This window comes from Phocoena phocoena, chromosome 19 (genome assembly GCF_963924675.1).
Source record: "Phocoena phocoena chromosome 19, mPhoPho1.1, whole genome shotgun sequence".
Taxonomy (NCBI): Eukaryota; Metazoa; Chordata; class Mammalia; order Artiodactyla; family Phocoenidae; genus Phocoena; species Phocoena phocoena.
In genome coordinates this window covers 19,459,263-19,477,458 of record NC_089237.1, presented here as the reverse complement: position 1 = coordinate 19,477,458, position 18,196 = coordinate 19,459,263, and the positions used below count along the sequence as shown (strand labels likewise).

At 57.8% G+C, this 18,196-nt stretch overlaps 1 protein-coding gene across 1 annotated transcript; it reads right to left on the bottom strand.

Annotated features, from left to right (window-relative positions):
* Positions 1 to 1,940: 1,940 nt before the first annotated feature.
* KCNH4 (potassium voltage-gated channel subfamily H member 4) lies at positions 1,941 to 17,836 on the bottom strand. The gene is made up of 16 exons (XM_065897112.1): positions 17,761 to 17,836; positions 15,631 to 15,864; positions 15,163 to 15,309; positions 14,912 to 15,036; positions 13,892 to 14,135; positions 13,433 to 13,590; positions 10,545 to 10,752; positions 9,306 to 9,500; positions 8,661 to 8,860; positions 6,833 to 7,082; positions 6,038 to 6,282; positions 5,332 to 5,370; positions 4,785 to 5,137; positions 4,413 to 4,519; positions 3,580 to 3,653; positions 1,941 to 2,336 (listed from the first exon to the last, which is right to left on the bottom strand). The coding sequence occupies exons 1-16, from the start codon at positions 17,834 to 17,836 to the stop codon at positions 1,941 to 1,943; spliced, it is 3,051 nt and encodes a 1,016-aa protein (XP_065753184.1).
* Between the last annotated feature and the right edge of the window lie 360 nt (positions 17,837 to 18,196).

Genomic DNA, 18,196 nt, shown 5'->3' with positions numbered 1-18,196 from the left:
CAGAGAAGTGAAAGCTAAAAAAGAAGAGAGACCTTAGGAGAGCAAAGGGGAGGGGGCAGAGGGGGATTCCTAGCAGGTTCTTGGCTGGTGACAAGGGCTTCCTCCAGACCCTGCTGTACCTAGCTCGCAACAGGTAGAGGATCGGTTAATGCAGGATTGGTGGGGAGTCCAATGGGCCACCTTTCCAGGACTGGAGGTGGACCTGAGTCAGGGCCCTTCCCACATACCCTGTCTGAATCTGTGGCTTTGACCAGGTTGGGGGGAGGGTGGGTGTAATGGGCCCATAGTGACTCATTAAGGTTGCTGCCTCATCTCTGGGGCCTCTGGTGGCGTGAACATGGTGCCAAGTGGATTGGTTGGCACCTTTGCCCTCCTAGAGACAGCAACAGGGCCCTGGGGTACTGTGGGGGAGTGACTATTGTGTAGGTTCCTCCAAAGCCCTGGGGCTATCAGACCAACCTCCAGAAACAGCCAGAGCCAGAAACTACAAAAATAAAGAGTTTATTTCCTATCCAAAAGTGAGCCCAGGGTGTTGGGTGGTAAAGGAGAGCTGGAGACCGGGGTGAATTTTCAAGAAGTCAGAGCCCTGAGTGAGACCATATTGGAAGGGGGAGAACAGGCGTGGCTGAGGTCTGGGGGTGGGGGAGGGGGAGGAGTGCTGCTGGGACTGTTGCAAGTTGCTGGCAGCAGAAGAGACCACTTTCAGTGTCGGCCTGCAGAGAGACAGAAACAAAGATGTTGACAGGCCCAGGCCCAGGGGTAGAAATAGACATTACTGGGCCCCAAAGGCACCCACTGGGGTAAAGGAACCTGGGAGCACACTCTAAGGCAGGGATTGCAAACTGAGATACCCATAGAGACCAGATAAAGAATTCAAATGAGGGAAGCTAGCTGGGTGTCGGGAGATGATCAAGGAATGTGGGGACTGCAAAGAAGTGGAGAGTGCAGGTCTCTTCCAAAGAGGACAGTGGCCACCCAACACCAGCTGATTATTACCAGGTGCGGCGTTGGCCCAGGGTCGCCAGATCTCCCGAATTTGCTTAGAGAAGCTGGAATATCTGGATTTCTATGTGAACTCTCCTGATTCTCAGTGTGACAACTCATTCATATTTTGAAAAAAATGCTGTGAGTCAAAGAATACATATCTGGGGTCATCGGTTCATTTCCTATGTGAGCTGTGGGGTAAGGTGAGCCCCTCCAGCTTGGGCTGATGGTGGGAGGCCTAAGAAGTCTTGGGTTACTCAAATGTCAGCCAGGGGACTTCCCTGGTGGTCAGTGGTTAGGACTGGGAGCTTTCACTGCTGAGGGCCCGGGGTTCGATCCCTGGTTGGGGAACTAAGGTCCCACAAGCCGTGCGGCACAGCAAAAAAAAAAAAAAAAAAAAAAAAAAAAAATGCCAGCCAGGATCTCAAACCTACCCCTCTGGAAGCAACACTGCTTTCAAAGTCTCCAGCAGAGACCTGGGGGCTGGGACAAAAGACCTCACGGTATCACTAAGCTACCTCCGCACTAGAATCTGTAATCCATCCCTCTTGCTGTAGACACCAAGATCCTGCCTGCTCTTGCCTCAGTCTCATTTCCCAGGCTGGATCTGGGGGCTTTTCCCTTCCCCTCTCTGCTCCCCCATCTCTACCTGCCTCCAGGTCCTGGGGAGAAAGCCAGACATCTCATCTGCCCAGCTCAGTGGGCACTGCGGTCCATCTCATGCCTGTTGGGTTCCACGGCCTCAGGTGGCTCCCCTCACAGAGGAGAATAGAGGAGGGTTTGGAAAAGGCAAAGGGTCAGAAGTGACCAGGCTTTGTTAAAAAGGTCAGAGAATCCAGAGCCAACCAGACCATCTGGTGGCTGCTAACCCAAGGCAGGAGGCCAAGGGGCCCAGCCCCTCCCTGGATGGCAGGCGTCAGTGCCCACCCCAAACAGGCCTGGGCCCGTGGCCAGGGTCAGTGGAACGTGTCTGACCTGGACCGGAAGCTGTGCCTCATGAGGCTTGAGTTCGGAGGTAAGGCCTCTGGCACTGGGGAGGGTCCCAGAGGGTCAGGCTCTGAGGGGTAAGGGGACAGCATGGAGGGTCTCAGGTCGGCGGGGGCAGCCCCCATCTCTGCTGTCCCCACACTGGCTGGGCAGTGGACCTCAGCGAGGGTAGTATCCTGGAGGCCAGGCAGTGGTCTGGACAAACAGGGAGAGATGCATGGAGGCCTCTGCGGTGGGCAAGGAGGATCTGGGGGCCAAGCCGAGACTGTTGGGTGGCCTGGGGGACCCAGCCTGGCCTGTAGCAGGTCCATCATGTGTCGAAGCTCCTGGGTAAGCTGAGACACTTCCCGGTTGAGACGGGAGATCTGTTGAAAACACATCAAATTGTCTCCCAGGTGCCATAACAATCACCACCCTCCTAGGTGCACTCCCTTCTACAGTTTACAAAGCTCTTTCATACCCACTCTCTGCTCATGGCCGCCCTGAGAAGAAGACAGGACAGGGGTTATTTTTGTCTAGAGGTAAATACCCCAGCCTCTTTCCAAAAAGGATTTGGGACGACAGCTCTTGCTACTCCCCGCCACACACACTTTGACAAGATGTAGAAAAATGTGCTCAAAGAGGCCGCACAGCTGCGAAGTGACAGATGCAGGCTTACTCTCAGGTGATACACCACAGGAGCTCAAGCGTCTATTCAGCGTTTTTCAAATTTCAGGGAGTACAGAATGAACTGAAAAGCTTGTCAAAATGCCAATCTCTGGGCCCCACCCCAGACATTCCAGATTGGGTGAAGCCCAGGAGTCTGCATTTTAACAGGTTCTCTGGGTACTGATGGACACCCAAGTTGGGGAACCACTGGTCTAGAAGAACCGCATGCGGAAGCAGGGCTGACCTTGAATCCTGCCAAACCGGGGCTGGCTCCGCCCCCAGCCTCAGGGCCCGCCCCAGCCCAGGTGCGCCCCATGGGATGCCTGCTCTTTATCAGAACCCGGGGAAGGCCCCGAGCACTCCCGAGGGCTCAAGGGCTTGACCTGGCTGCTTTGTGGACGCAGCTCTGACATCCCTGAGGGGGAGGCGGAGGCACAGCCTGGGCAAAGAGGATCAGGGCTCTTTCCAGCCAGGATTCAGACCTGAGGGTCCAGGTCCCCTGGGATTGAAGGCCTGCTCAGCCTCTCAGTCCTCTGCCCCACTCGTCGGGGTAGGGGGCCGGAAAGGACTGGAGCATGTGACTTAGTTGGGGGAGGGTCCCTGCAGGAGCAAGTCCCATGGCGGTGGAGGGAGGAGAGGCCCTCTTTTCTGGCTGGACCACCTGAGCCAGTTGGAGGGATGGAAGTAGGTGTCCCTGAGTACTTACAGTGTGCCAGGGACTGGGCCAGGCATGTATGCGCCCTCATCTCATCCTCACAGCAACTCTGGGAAGAACGTATTGATTTCCCCATTTTCAGATGAGGAAGTTGAAGTTCAGAGTGATTGTGGGACTTGCCCAAGGTCTCCCAGCTAGTGTGAATATCCAAATTCAGGACTCTGGCTCCAAACCCTTTGAAATGCTCCTATACTAAGCACATCTCTGATCCCAAGGTTGGAGGGGAGGGGCCAGCCCCAACCCACCTCCTGGTTCAGCCTGCAGACCTTTTCCTTCACCTCCTCGGCCTCAGTGGCCACTTCCCGGCTGGGCATGGTCCCTGCAGACGGAGTGGGGAGAAGGGATGCTGGGTGAGTACAGGGAGCTCAAGTCTACAGCCTGGGCTGGGCCCTTCACTGGGCAGGCAGAGCGCAAGGGGAGAGGACGTTCTGGGGTCAGGATGCTGGGAAACCCAAGCTCTTCAGGATGGTTTCGTGGCCCTATCACTTCCCCAGCCCCTCCCCACTCCACCCCATGGAGAAGCATGGAGCTTCTCTTTGGTATCTGTTTTTTTTTAGGCCACACCATGTGGCATGCCCCCTGCATTGGGATCTTAGTTCCCTGACCAGGGATCGAACCCGTGCCCCCTGCATTGGGAGCGCGGAGTCTTAACCACTGGACTGCCAGGGAAGTCCCTTCTCTTCGGTATCTGAACACAACTGCTCTTCTGGTCATACCTCTATACCTTTCACCAACCGCCTTGCTCCACCCCTCAAACTCCTGCCCACCCTTTAAGACCCACCTCTAGTGTCCCCTCCTCTAGGAGGCAGGGTTAGAGGCTCCCTCCTCTCCTACCTCAGAGCCCTGTTCTTTGTCTCAGTCACGGCACTTAGCACCCTGTTCTGGAATCGTTTATCTGAGTACACAGGTGTCTCCCCCACTAGACTGGAAGCTCGCTAAGAGTGTGGACCAGGTCTGGGTCATCTGCGTGTTCCTGGCACAGCACCTGGCAGCTGGTAAGCCCTTACTACATGTGGGATGGATGGATGGACGGCCGACGAATGGGTGACGTGAGTTGAAGTCCACTGCTGGCCCTTACCTGTAGGAGGGGCCTGTGAGTGAGGCCTAGGGTGCTCAGGCCTCCTGCTGAACCGGAACGTAGGGGCCTCTGCTGTGCGGCCAGAGTCCTCAATGCCATCCACTATCCTGGGACGGAGGCAGTGGTCATCAGTCCCACAGGGAGAGGGTAAGGGCCAGAGCGCAGCAGGCAGAGGGTGAAAGGGGCTGTGGTGCCAGGGAGCCGGGGAGGAGCAGCCGTCAAAGACGAGTGGGGTTGCAAGCTGTGGTGGATCAGGTAGGGCGGGGTGGGCACATGGGGAGGAGCACTGGTCAGAATGCTGGGGACGGAGCCCAGAGAAGGTTCTGGAAGCCAGCAGGGGTATAGGGAAGGCAGGGGAGGCTGGCGTCTCACCGGGGACTGAGGTCCGGAGGTCCAAAGGTTCCCAGTGGGGGAATGAGAAGCTGGGGGGGCTTCCAGGCAGCAGAGCCCCTGGGGAGGCCATGAGGGGAGGGGCTGTGGCCCCGGCCAGCCAGGGCAGGGGAAGGGGTCGGGGACAAGGAAGGAGAGGAGACAAGGGCTGAGAATGGGGGCAGCTCCTCCCCCAAAAGGCTGACCAGGGAGCCCCGGGGCCGTGCTGGGCTGAGGTTGGGCAGCAGGAGGGCCCGCCGGGGCCTGGGACCACCTCCAGGCTCGGCCCCAGCCTCAGCCTCTGTGACGGATGGCTGGGTCTTGTCTGAGGAGGAGCCCAGGCTTTCCGAGCGGGTCTGTGGGCAGAGGGGGCAGCTGATGTCACAGGGCAGTGACCAACAGGCGCCTTCAGTAAGCAACAGCCTTCACTGGCGGTTGCCGCTCTCCATCCCCTCTCCCTTCACCCTGGAGCACAGCAGCCAAGGAAAGGTGCCCCCCACTTCCGTCTTCTCCCATGCAACCTCAACCCCACCCAGGAAGGGTGCGTTACCTGGGAGAGGCGAGGGGATCTGGAGAAGCGGCAGAGGCCCTGCAGGAACACGGGGGGTGGGGTGGGGGGGGCAGGGTTCAGGCTGACTCACACCTCCCGGCTCCCCCGGTGCACCACCTCCTAGTCTCACCCATCAGTGTCGTGGGGTTTGAGAATGTGGGGCCTTTTTGTGGAATTGAGTCAGAGATACCCCCAACTCTGACTCAGAGAAATCCTGAGTGGCAACATAAGTCTGAAAAGCAGTAAAAGACCAAGGTCTAAGGTGTAAACTACAGACTTGGCCCAGAGCCTAAACCAAAACGGGCCCAGGAAACATTTGGTGAGTGGAGAAGAGGAAGCCCCAGGGGATGAGGCCCAGTCCAGAGAGGGAGGGAACTGATGGAGGAGAAGCACACAAAGTGGGGGGGGGGGGTCCTTTGAGGAGTCTGGAGTGAGGCGGAAGCGGGGCCAACAGGAGATGGGTCAGTAGAGTTGGAAGTACACGTGGTGAGCCATGGTCCATGGGGTTGGATAATGGCCAGTGGAGTAGGGTCAGTGGGTTGGAAGATGTTAAGCATGGAAGGGGCAATGGAAGGGGGTGGCTGGAGTTGAGAGGTGATGTTTTCAGGGTGGAAGGAATTCGTGAGCCTCTCTCTGGGGCTGGGGGGTGGTCTACTTTGAAGGAGGCGACCTCAGAGGAGGTGGAGGCCATAGGGAGTCTACATACATTGGTGTCAGAGCCCTGGCGCAGGTTGAAGGTGAGGTCCCGGGGCAGGCCAGCCCTGAAGGCAGCCCCGTACTCAGGATAGAGCCTCAGGACTTCAGCCAGCCCTCGGCTGCTCAGTTGCTGCAGGCCACAGTAGGTCAGCGCCTTCACGTCAGCGCTGGTCTTCAGCACGCAGCTTGGAGCTGCGCCTGACCCAGGCTCCTGCCCTGGCTCGGGGATATCTGCCCCAATCAGGTCTCCTTTTCCTGTGGGTAAGAGATGCGGACAGTCAGCTGGGGCAGAGGGACCAAGAGGATATTAGTGGATATGAGGGATGGTCAATGTGTTTGAAGGATGGCTGAAGGGGGGGTCAATCGATGGGATTGGTGGAAATAATGGAGTCGGCAGAAGGTCAGTGGAGAATGACTGGTGAAGTTGGGAGACAGTCAATTGGGGATGTCAGTAAAGCTGGAGAAATGATCGATGGAATTGGATGATCAATAAAGAATGGCCAGAAGGGTCAGTTAAAGGGTAGAGGTCAATGGAGTCGAGGGTCGATGGAAAAGGGTCAGTGGAATTGGGAGATGGTGCAATGGGAAAGGATCAGTTGACTTGGGGGACAGTCACTGGGGAAGGGTTGATGGGTTCAGGGATGGCCAATGGGGGTAGGGGAGAGCCCAAGGGGTATGGTCTAAAGGGGATGGCGGTAGGATGCCGGGACCAAGAGAGAGTACCCAGTCCCTAGATTCCTGGCTGCTCCCAAGGCCTCTGCGGGAAGGTTTTGGGGTAGGTAGAGGGTGGTGGTGGGATCCTCACCCAGGATGGCCAGCACCATGTTGTCCCGGAGCACCTCCAGTGAGCCAGAGCAGACATAGTAGTGTGCCTGCAGGGCGTCCCCGCGGCGCAACAGGTACTCGCCCGGGGCGCAGAACGAGGTCTTGATGTGCAGGGAGAGGGCCCGCAGGCAGCCCCTGCTCGCTGCTCCAAACAGCGGCAGCTGCAGGATGTCCCGATTCAGGTGCATAGCAATGTCAGCTCTCAGCTCGTCTGGGAAGTCACGCAGTAACTGCATAAGGGGCATAAGTCATTCTGGCCATCCCCCTGAAGCTGCTACTTGAGCTCTACAGATATGCTGAGCTGTCTCCAAGGACAGAGCTCAAGTTACCCATTTCTGACCTTCAGGAAGACTTCTGTGTGTCTCACCTCAATTTGACTTGTGTGTGGACCTCCCAACCCAAGTCCTGGGGCAGAGACTAGGTCTTCTCCTGTCTGTCCACTGCTCACAGCTACACACACTGGTCACTCACACATCCTGGTTACTCAACCCCATGTATGCAAGGACCATCCCTGGTGGGTCAGCCTTCAGCTGGAAGTCAGGAGACTAGAAATCAGCTCTGCATAAATCCCTGTGGACTTTGGGCAATCCATTTCCTCTCTCTGGGCCTCAGTATCCCCATCTGTAAAACGCAGGGTTACACTAGACCTTGAATTTTACCAATGACCTCCCAGGAGCCAAACTTAACTTTCATGGTTCGGTTCCATCCTCGTCTTATGGAGCCCCTCGGCCACCCTGGCTTGCTTACCTCTCCCTCTTGTCCCCCTTTCTTCCCCAGGCTCCTCTTCCTCAGCTGTCTTCTCACTGTCCACACTCTCCCTGCATCATGGCAACCAGCCAGGACTTCTACCTCCCCGTGAGCCCGGAGCCCTATCTCTGGGTCCAGACCTGTATTTTCAACTACCCACGGGGCACACTCCACCTGGATCCCCCATAGGCACCACACCCTCATCATGGCCCAACCCTGGACTCTCACTTTCACCCCTAAGTCCAATCTTCCTCCTATAATGCCTCCATCCCACCCTTGGCCAAAACCAGAAACCCGGGAATCACTCTGAGCTCCTTTCCTGCAACCAGCGCATCACCAAGTCCCAAGGCTCCTGCTCTCAGAAATACCTCCTGGATCTGCAGGCCACTCCCCAGCCTAAAAATGTGGCAGGATAAAATCTAAATCCAAGGCCATGCATGAGCTGGGCCTGCCCGCCTCCCCAGCCTGGTCTCTTCACTCCTCTGTCCCTCACCCCTCCACAGCGCACACACACCCTTTCCTGAAGGCTCGCTGAACTATTTCCAGTTCACCCTGCTCTTTTGCGTCAATCTTTCCAGACCTGTGTTCCTACTGCTCTTACTGCCTGGAATGGCCTTCCGGCCCCAGGCCAATTTTCTTCTTGTCCTTCACGATGTCGCCTCTTCTGTGACACCTCCCCTGCCTCCTCTAGGCCCAGACACAATGAGGGACCCACTGCACCAAGTCCCTCCAGTACAGTCCCATTCACAGCGTAACTATTTGTTTACCCGTCTGCCTCCTTCACCAGATGGGTGCCTTCCCGAGGGCAAGGGCTGGGGGTAATCGTTCTGCAACCCCCTGTGTCCAGCACAGAGACTGGCCGGAAGCAGGTGGCTGAAGGGAGCATGGCATTAGCCATGTGTAGAGGAAAAGGGATGTGGATTCCAGTGGTTGCGTGCCCTTGTGAACAGCACCTCGTCTCCCTGCACCCCATTTGCCTCCATCCCAAACGCTGAGAGGCAGCGACCCCTTTCCTACTTTACCTCCGCGCGCTGGGTACCACCGGGAGCCCCGCGCACTACCTCGTTGGCGTCGATGCCGCTGTTGACAGTCCACGTGGTCTGGAAATACTCGAGCATGCGCTGCTTGAGCGGCCGGGGAAGGCGGTGCACGCGGATGAAGTCCTTGAGGTCCTTCATGCGGCTGTGGTAGAGGGAGCGGCGCGAGTACATGCGCTGGATGATGGCCGTCACGTTCCCGAACACCACTGCGTGCATCAGCGCTGCGGCGCACAGCAGTCAGTCAGGGGCGGCCACCCCTCCGGCCTCCTCCCCCCGCAACTCGCCCTGCCCTGGATGGGTCTCGGGATTCCTGGGGGAGGGGCAGGTGAACCAGTGGGCTCCTGCGCGCCTAGGTGCTGGGTTGGGGCGGGGAACAGAGGGTGGTCCTGAGAGGGGTCAGACTCGATGCTCCTCTCATGCCCGCCCGCCCGCCCGCCCGCCCCATGAAGTCATGAACTTGGGCTTCCCATTCCTTTTGCAAGAGACCCTCCTGTTTGTGGCATCCCCCCAGGGCCAGCACGTAGCAGGCGCTGAGCAAACACCTATGAATAAATGCACGAGTGTCTGGTCGTGGGTGGACACCTTGCCTTCCCTGGGCCTCAGTTTCCCCACCCGCACGCTGGGCTTAGCAGGGCCACCCCGGGGGCTTGGCAGGCCCGGCCTCACCGCCTATGAGCATCGTGCAGATGGAGAAGATCTTCTCGGCGTCAGTGTTGGCACACACGTTGCCGAAGCCCACGCTCGTGAGGCTGCTCAGCGTGAAGTAGAGCGCAGCGATGTAGGCGCTGCGCCGCGACGGGCCACCCGCAGAGCCGTTGACATAGGGCACCTCCAGCCGCTTGCCCAGCTCGTGCAACCAGCCTAGGGGGTGGAGGGATGCAAGGAGCCCCGGCTGCGCGAGCAGGGGAGGGTGGGGTTTCCTTGAACTGCCTTCACTTGACCTTGGTCGAGTATTTACAGATGCAAGGGGAGGTTTGCACAAGAAATGCGACGAGCAGCCCGTGCCCCGGCCACCCCAAGGTGAAGTGGTTACCGTTGCAGTTCAAGGCTACCAACTCCCTACACGGCTGACTGTTTAGGGGCCCCTTCCAGTCCCTAATAGTTTATTAAGTGCTTCCTGTGTCCCAGGGTGCTGGGACTTGACCCAAACACGCTCCCTGCACTGGTGGAACTTACAGTCTGGAGGGGAAAGACATGAAATAAATCATTATAGGTGGAAAGCAGCTACTTAAAAGGAAGTATGTCTTCGGGAATCATAATGGGTTAGGGAGAGCCAACCCAGTTTGGTGGGGGGTATGGCTCCTGAAGGACTCCCTTGAGAGAGAGCATTTTAGTTGAGACCACAAGGATAGAAAAGTGGCTTAGGAAGAAGGGAGGGAAGACAGAAGAGCGAGGATTCGAGAGAGGAAAACACGTTCAAGGCCCAAAGTGAGAAAGCAGTACATCCTGGGTGCTGGAGGGAGGCCAGGGTGGCAGCAGCAGAGGGGGCCTGGGAGGAAGGGAAGTCAGGTAGGGGTAGAGAGGGCTGCAGGCCCATGTACGGTGTGGACTGAGTGTGGACTTTACTTTGAGGGCAGTGGGGAGCCACCAGATGAGTCCCGTCAGGGGTACTTAGCCTCTGCCCAGAACACCTCCCCACCTTCAGAGTGTTTCCCATACTGTATTTTGATTGCCTGTCACCGGTCTTGCGCCCCTGCTATGCTGTCAGTCCCCCCAAGGCAGAGCCCATGGCTTCAAATCAGTATTCCCAAGCCTGATCCGGCAAGGAGCTCATGCATGTTTATCGGATGAGTGGAGGAATGTGGAGTAGGAGTGGGGATCCTGGTGGAGGTGTCAGCTTGGGGGCCCTGCGTGGACAGGGAAGGTGGGTGGGTGGTCAGTGAAAGCCTGGGGTCAATGGCTCACCGATGTCCCAGAGCAGCGGGTCGTTGGCCTCCATCTCCCGGCGCCCGACGACATACCAGACGCAGGCCATCCAGTGGGCAAGGAGCGCAAAGATGGACATGAGCAGCGTGAGCACCACGGCACTGCACTGCGAGTACCGCTCCAGCTTCTGCAGCAGCCGTAGCAGCCGCAGCAGCCGTACTGTCTTCAACAGGTGCACCAGCGACGTCTGCGGGAGCGAGCGCGGTGGGGGAGGCTGTCAGCCGGCCCCCACGTCCCTTGCCAGCGCCTTGCCACCAGGTGCCCCGGAGCTAGGGGAAGCTGCCCCAGGAAAAGTATCCCTGCTGTGCTGAGAAGGTGACCAGGAAAGGCAGGGGGGAGAGGGGAACACTGAAACTAATAATGGCTAACAGTAAGTATTACGTGTGTCAGGCACTGGGCTAAGTATTTGTAAGCCTCATTAAAGAAGTATGCCTTCAGTCCAATTATCATCATCATTCCCAGATTGCAGAGGAGTAAACTAAGGCTCGGAGAGGCTACTACTTACTTGCTCAAGGTCACAGATCAAGGGAATGATGGAGCTGAGCCTCAAATCTGAGGTGACACCAAAGTCCGTTTTGTGCTCTACTGCCTCTTAGCACCTCAGCTGGTGAAAGGGCAAGTCTGGGTCAGAAGCGAGGCAACAGACAGAAAGATCTCTGGCCCGTGCTCAAAGTCCCCAGTGTCCTAGGTACAATCAGCTGTGGACAGGGGAAGGTTTAGGGACCTCGCCCCTTGTGGGTCAGCTGCAGATGAGAGGGTCACACCGAAATGTTGAGGGAAGGAGAGCAGGGATGACGGTGCTTGGGCTGTGAGGTCTCAGCCCCTGTGGGGTTCAGCGAGGGTTGATGGAGCTAGTGACACCTGGCAAGGGTCCTGTAAACGTTAGCTAACGTTACCACTCTGTTTTCGTTGTGCTTTGATTAGCCTTCCAGTCTTAGATGATGAGCAGGTGGGGGCTTATCTTCTTGCTACTCTGGGTGGGGCAGCTTGGGGGCTAGGGCTCGGGGCTCTGGGGCAGCGTCTGGGGATCTCGGTATGAAGGCCCTTCACTGTCCTTTCAGGGGCCTCCAGGAGCATCCCCCATAGCCCTGGCCCTACACAGCTCCTGAGTCACTGCCTGCCATTTTCTCTAATTTTAGGCAAGAGAGTTGGAGAGGAGGTGGCTTTGATTCCCCCACATGGACCCTCTCCAGGGCTTAATGCCTGCCCCCAGCTTCCAGAGCTCCTGACTCCAACCTTGAGTTCTTCAAGGCTTCCCTTTGTCACCTGGCCCTGGGCCCCGCTCCCTTGGGGCCCTCCTCTCATTCTCCTTGGACCAGAATGTCTCAGGCCTGGCTCCTTCAAGTCCACATCTCCGCCGGTGCCTACTTATCCTCCGTCTTTGCTCGGCCTCGCTCCAGCCCCACATTGCTCCTCCTCTCCCCTCATGCCAGGCCATCCGCTCAGGTACCCTGGTTTCCCGGGAAGCAGGGTAGCATGCTGGAAAGAATACCAGACCAGGAGTCTAGAGACCTGGTTCCAGTCTCCTGCCTGCCACTGCTAGCTGTGTGACCTTCAACAAGCCACTCAACCTCTCTGAGCCTCTGCATCTGCCTCTGAGAAAGAGAGATGCGAGAATCGGCCCTGAAGGGTTACTGTGAGCTTCATATGTGATGATGTGTGAAAGAACTTAGTAAACTGTAAAGTGGTCCTGAAAGTACCAGAGGAGGGGGACTGCCTGGTGGGCACAAAACCCGGGGGGCCGGGGGTGCACTCAGGGGAGGGGTGGGGAGCCCTGCTTGGAATGGCTGGAGCCTCAGGGCAGACACACCCACATGCACGTGTGTGGGAGCGTGCACACACGTGTACACAGCCAGGAGAAGAGGCCCACAGCCCGTTGGCGGCTAGTTAAATCCGGCTGCGTGTAGGTGGTTTCCCGCTATAGCTGAGGGTGGCAGGGAGAGGAGCACACAGGGAAACTGCTCCCCACCTCCCCACTCAGCAACCAAGGGGGTCTGGGGACACAGGGCGGGACTCCCTCTCCCTGGGCCAGAGAAGACCTAGTATCTGTCAGCTGGGTTCAGGGCTGACCACCTAGGGCACCTCCAGGCAGTCCCCAGGGAGCTGGGAGGATGAAGGTCCTGGGACTCTCCGCCTCCAAATCCACTCCGCAGCCTCTACCTCCCTGTCCTGGCTTACTCTGCTCCCCCCAGATGCTCCCTCTTCTTGTCTCTTGCCAGTCAGGTCCTAGTCTGTCTAAGGTCTGGCTCTGCTCTCACCTCCTCCCACAGGAACCCTTCCCAGACCACCCTAGCCTCTGCCCGACTGCCATGCTTTGGCTTCCTAGGCACTGGCCAGATTTCAGATCATTTTTGCGGGAGCCCACGTTCCCGCCTGGAACTCCAAGGTCGGCTAGCTCCGTGCCCAGCCCCCACGCAGCAATACCTTGGTCCCATCTTGCACTCCATTCAGCTCTTCTGTTCCTGCTGTTCCCACCAGCTTAGCTACCGAGAGGCTGAATTCTTACCACTTTTCTCCACAGTGACCATGCCACACACAGTGCTTTGCAGACAGCTAAATGCTCATCCTTTGTTTGTTAAATAGAAATGTGAAAAGTGCCACTCATTTGGCTTCAGACCAATGCCGCCTTGGTAGCCCTACTTAGCTTTTCATTTGTCACAGCTTCCCTCAGAGATTGTGAGCTGAGCTCCCCAAGAGCACAGACCCTCTCGGACCCTTCTCAGCCTCTAGCGCTGGGCTCTGCCCATCACAGATGCCTGACAAATACTCGCAGATGACTGAGTCTGGGACTGAGGTGGGTCCCTTAATGGGAGATGCTGTGCTGAAGTTGGGCAGCTAGGCTGCAAGGTGGGACAGGGAACACTTACCACGGTGATGTTGAAGACGTAAAGCAGGTCAAAAGGCAGAGCAGCAATGAGGTCAACAAAGAACCAGGTGGCCAGATAGTGGAGGCCAATAGAACGAGGAGCAGAGACCACTTGGCCGGACTGGGACACATAGGTGGTGCGGAAGTTCAGGATGATATCTGGGGGTGCAAGAGGCTATTACTAGGGGGCCTTGGCCAAGGGCAAGAGACTCAGAATGGAGGTGGACACAGGAATGGGGAAGATGCATTGGGCTTCAGGCTGGTCCTTAGGGAGGAGAGGTCTAAAGGCTGAAGTCTCCAGGGGTCAGGGGACCATGACCTCACGGACCATGAGGACTAAAAGACCCAGAAATGGGTAGGCTCTGACTGCCTGGGTCCTGCAGGCCCAGGATGGAGCGAGGCTTGGATGAGTGGGTCCCTCCATCCCACCAGCCAGGGTACGTGGGGCAGAGCATCTAACCGAGGATGAAGAGCATCTCCACGGCGATGTCGCTGACAAGGGTGTGTCGGGAAGTGATGGGGGTGTCGTCATCATCCGAGAAGCAGACATTGTAGGGGACGGTGACCGCAACGTAGAAGGTGGCGAGGAGGATGAGGCCGTCCCAGATGGCCTTGGGCACGCTGTAGTGGAGGAGGAGGCAGCGGGACCCCCCCACGGAGGCCACCTTGTATTCGGGCACTGATGGCTTTGGCTCAAACACGTTCTAAGGGGAGAGGGGTGGCGGTTGGGGACACTCGGGGGAAAGAGGAGCCAAGGTTGGGGGGAGGGAGAGGTAAGGAGTGGGGAAGGGGAGAGTGGGCACTGCAGGCGTGACCACGAGAGGAGCTAGAACGTGCAGGAGAGGGGGTCGGGGCTGGCACCTGACACCTCCTTCCTCTGCCAACTTACTGCTCAGGCCCCCTTCTGAATCAATCGTGTTTTTTGTGGGGGCAGGTATTTCTAAGGCTTGACCTTCACCTTGCTTGAGAAGGTGATTATGGCAAATCAGGCACAAGCCCTGGCTTGAGAGGTCACTAGCTTCTCCTTCAAGTTCCTCTTGGGTTCTAGGGGTGCAGTGGAGGATGGGTATACCCCAGGGATGAGGGGAGGATGGCATGGTGCACCCCACTCGCTGTAGCCATAACACACTGCACAGATGGTTGGAGACCCGTGGCTTCATCAGGGTCCTAGGAGTGGTACACAGGGCTAGATGCCAGGCCCCCAGTGGGGGCTTTCTCCCTGGAACCACAGTTAGTGATTTCGTGCCCCCCTTGTGACATCATCAGAGCAGGGTATTGGCAATCACAAGGAAGCAAGGGAGATGGGGATGGAAGGAGATGTGGGGGAACATGGGATAGACCAGAGAACCGTACATGAGAAATGGACAGACAGAGGAAAAAGCCTCTGGAGGGAGATCAAACAGACAGAGAAACAGGGACACAGTAACAAGGGTGCCTCAGAAACACGGCTGGAAGATGCTGGGGTGGAGATAGGACTCACATTGGTTTTCATGCCTCCCTGGCCCCGGCGGCCAAAGTGGCCAGTCAGTCGGTGTAGGACAGTATGGCTCTGCCTCCTGGTGGATCGAAGTCTCGAGCTGGCTCCCCTCCTACCAAGGGACTTTTCTGTTGGGAAGAAGGGTACGGAGATAAGTGGGGGCGCATCCCATGAGGCTGAGTAGGGACAGGTCTTCTGTGACCCTGGGCAAGGACTTCTGATCATTCATGCCTTCTCCCCAGACTTGCAGTTACCATGATTACTGTCGCTGTGGCCTCCTGGGGGGCCAAGTCCTGGGCCTCCACTCTGAGTGATGTCCTTGAAGGAAAAGAGGAAAAGTACAACCTCCCCCATCTCATTCTTGATGGGCATCATGTCCAGGAGGCACCAAAAAGCTGAGCCTGTAGGTGTGAAGAGATGGAGGAAGAGGGTGAGCAGCCCACGGCATCTCTTTGCTCTCTCATCCCCCTTGGTTCCTGGGCATAGTCAAAGGGATTGGCCAAGGTTTAGTGCTGGAAAGAAGCCCAGAGATTATGTCAGCTATCTCCTTCACCTTCCTGATGGGAGAACCACGGCCCAGAGAGGGTCAGGGATGCACTCAGTGTCACACAGTCAGCTTGTGGCAGTGTGGGGACCAGCACCCAGGCTTCCACTGTGCCAAGTGGACTCTGGCTAAGGCCTGTGGTCTAGGCAGGACTGCAGGGCAGGCCAGGCCCCCTCACCATCCTTTCGGTAGAAGCAGATTTCAGCCCGGTGCTCCTGATGGCCCTCCAGGGCCTTGTGCAGCCTCTGCAGGGCTGGCTCACTGGTCTCTGGACCGTAGAGGAAACGGCAGTTGCAGGTTTTCTGCATGACCTCGGTGCGGCCGTAGCCTGTGAGCTCACAGAAGCCGTCGGAGCAGTAGACAATGGGAAAGCCCCGTGGGCCCTGTGTGTTGGCCAGCAGGAAGTTGCCGTCTATGGGAAGAAGAGGTCAAGGTCAAGTCAAGGCCAGAAGGAGAGCTCAGCTTCCAGGTGGGCCATACCTCCCCCAAGCTGTGGTCAGAGATCCCAGAGCCAGAAGCTTCCCAGTCTCCCATGTGATTCCTGGATCCCCTTTGGGATATTCTGAAATGAGAGTAAGAAGAGATAGAGCAAAAGGACAAGGACTTAAGGGTGGGAGGATTGGGAGAGGGGCTACTAGGGGGTTGGAGAAGGAACCCCGAGAAGTCATGAGGTTCATCCTCCTGCCTTCAGGCTGGTGAGCTGTTCCTGTAGGAGGCAGCACAGCACGGTAAGGGCATGGGCTCCAGCACCCACCTCTGCCACTTACTGACTGTGTAACCTTGGGCAAGTTAATGAACTCTTCTGTGACTCAGCTTCCTTATCTGAAAAGTGGGGGATAATATATCTTCCTTGCATGGTTGGTGTGAGAGTTACATGAGTTACCTGGGAAGAACAAGTCCTGGCACATAGTAAGTGTTACACTGAGAAGGTGAAATGATGCCCCACATTCGCCCAGCTTTCAAAGCACATCCATAGCCACTGTCCTATCATCCTATTAGAGAGTGAACAGGGCAGAGATTCTGGTGATATCATGCCCATTTTATTAATAGGAGACGCAAAGGCAGAGATGATCCAAACTCACAAACCTCCTTTGTTGGGGGAAAAAGACAGTGATGAGTAGCATCCTTATTCCCTGCCTTTCAGGAAAGGTCCTCTTTTTAGCATCCCTTAGCTAATTTCAGAGGGTCTGTCCCAGTGCTCAAAGTCTGACAGGCTTGAGCAATGAAGGTGTGGCTTCAGCAACCCCAGCAACAGAACCTGAGCTGGCTCCCTCCAGCTCCAATGGGCAGGAGGCCTCAGGGGGGCTCTGTGAGCCATCTAGGGACAGTCTCAGCTGAGGGAAGGGATCTGAGACACAACCAGTCCTGGGGCGCTAGGAGGGCTGAGTGTCTGGGGGTGGAGCGACTGATGGGGATACTGCAGAAGCCTGGGAGGCGCTGGGCCCTGGGCAAGCAGCCTCCTTCTTCCATCCCAGGCCCGTTGCCTGGGTGATGGGCGCTATGGAAACAAGGGAGGTGTGTGTGGGGGCGGGGTGGGGAGGCGGGTAGGGCCCCGGCGGCTCGGTTTCCGCCCTCAGGTACCGCTCCCCCCACCTGCCAGATTCCAGCCAGGGTGTCCCAAGGGGGGCAAGGGGAGATCTCTCAGTACCAAAGCAGGAAAAGGGAACGGCGGGAGAAGAGGCGGGTAAGGAGGATTGTGGCTGTCCAAGGTGCTGAACCTGGAACCCAAGCTGGGATGGGGGTGTAGGCAGTTCCCTGTGTCACACAGACCACCCCCCTCTTCCTGCCTCACCTCCCTCAGACACAGAAGCTCTACGGCTCGGGGGCGCGTGACCTCAATCCAAGCTAGGTCCTGCCGAAGTCTGATCTTTTCTCTCTCTCTTTTTTCTTCTGAGGGAAGTGGATGCTGGAGTCGTCTGGGAGTAGACCCCAGAGCGTCTGCCCATTTCGTCCCACCTCCGCGTCTTGGATACCCCCTCACACGCCTCCAGCAGAGCTCAGCCCGAGAGTGGGCGGCTCCCAAGGACTCTTCTCCGCTTTGCCGCACAAAGAGCCTTTCCTGTTTCCAGTCACACAACCCCAACCTTGGCCCCCCACACACTCTTGGTCCTCGCCCGCCTCCCCTCCCAGGGCGCCCCCAGCCCTGTTCCTTTACCGCGGCTTTTGGCTCTGGGAGTTCCTAGACCTTCAACTCCACTCTCTCTCCTCCCCTCGGGTCTCTCTCATCATATCCAGGAGACCCGCGCCACCGCCGAAGAAGACTTAACCCCTAGCTCGAACCCCCAGCCTCAGCCTCCTGCCCACTCACGCGTGCGGTCGAAGCGGGTGGCGATGGTGTCCAGGAAGGTGTTCTGCGGGGCCAGTAACCCCTTCATGACCGGCATGGCCTCGGGGCGCGGGCTCGAGGCGCGGCGCCGGGGGGCGTTCAGCGCGGCCGGGCCGGAGGGGGCGCGCTGCCGGCAAGGCCGGGGCGCCCCATGCGCCCGCCTGCCTCCTCCCCTCCCTCTCGGCGCCGCCGCCGCCTCTCTGCTCCGAATCCAGCAGCTCTCCGCTCGTCTCGGCGCCGCCTCGGTCCCCCCCACCTCCCGACGGGCCAGGTTCTTTCCCTCGGGCTCGGCCCGCGCCCGCCACGTGGCCCCGCACGGGGAGGGGCCACCAGAGGCACCCTCACCCCTCTCTGCTGCTCTCCTCCCGGTGGGGAGCGGCCCACGCGTGTCTCTCCCTCAGAGAATTCGGGACACGCC

What these genes read in the sequence shown, in the direction of transcription:
- KCNH4 (XM_065897112.1), bottom strand. Translation starts at nt 17,836, where the DNA reads ATGCCGGTCATGAAGGGGTTACTGGCCCCGCAGAACACCTTCCTGGAC. An exon ending in CCCGCTGCTCTGGGACATCG is followed by an intron (nt 9,501 to 10,544) that starts GTGAGCCATTGA and finishes TCCACCCCCTAG; the next exon opens with GCTGGTTGCACGAGCTGGGC. An exon ending in CCTCCGGACCTCAGTCCCCG is followed by an intron (nt 4,520 to 4,784) that starts GTGAGACGCCAG and finishes CCTCCGTCCCAG; the next exon opens with GATAGTGGATGGCATTGAGG.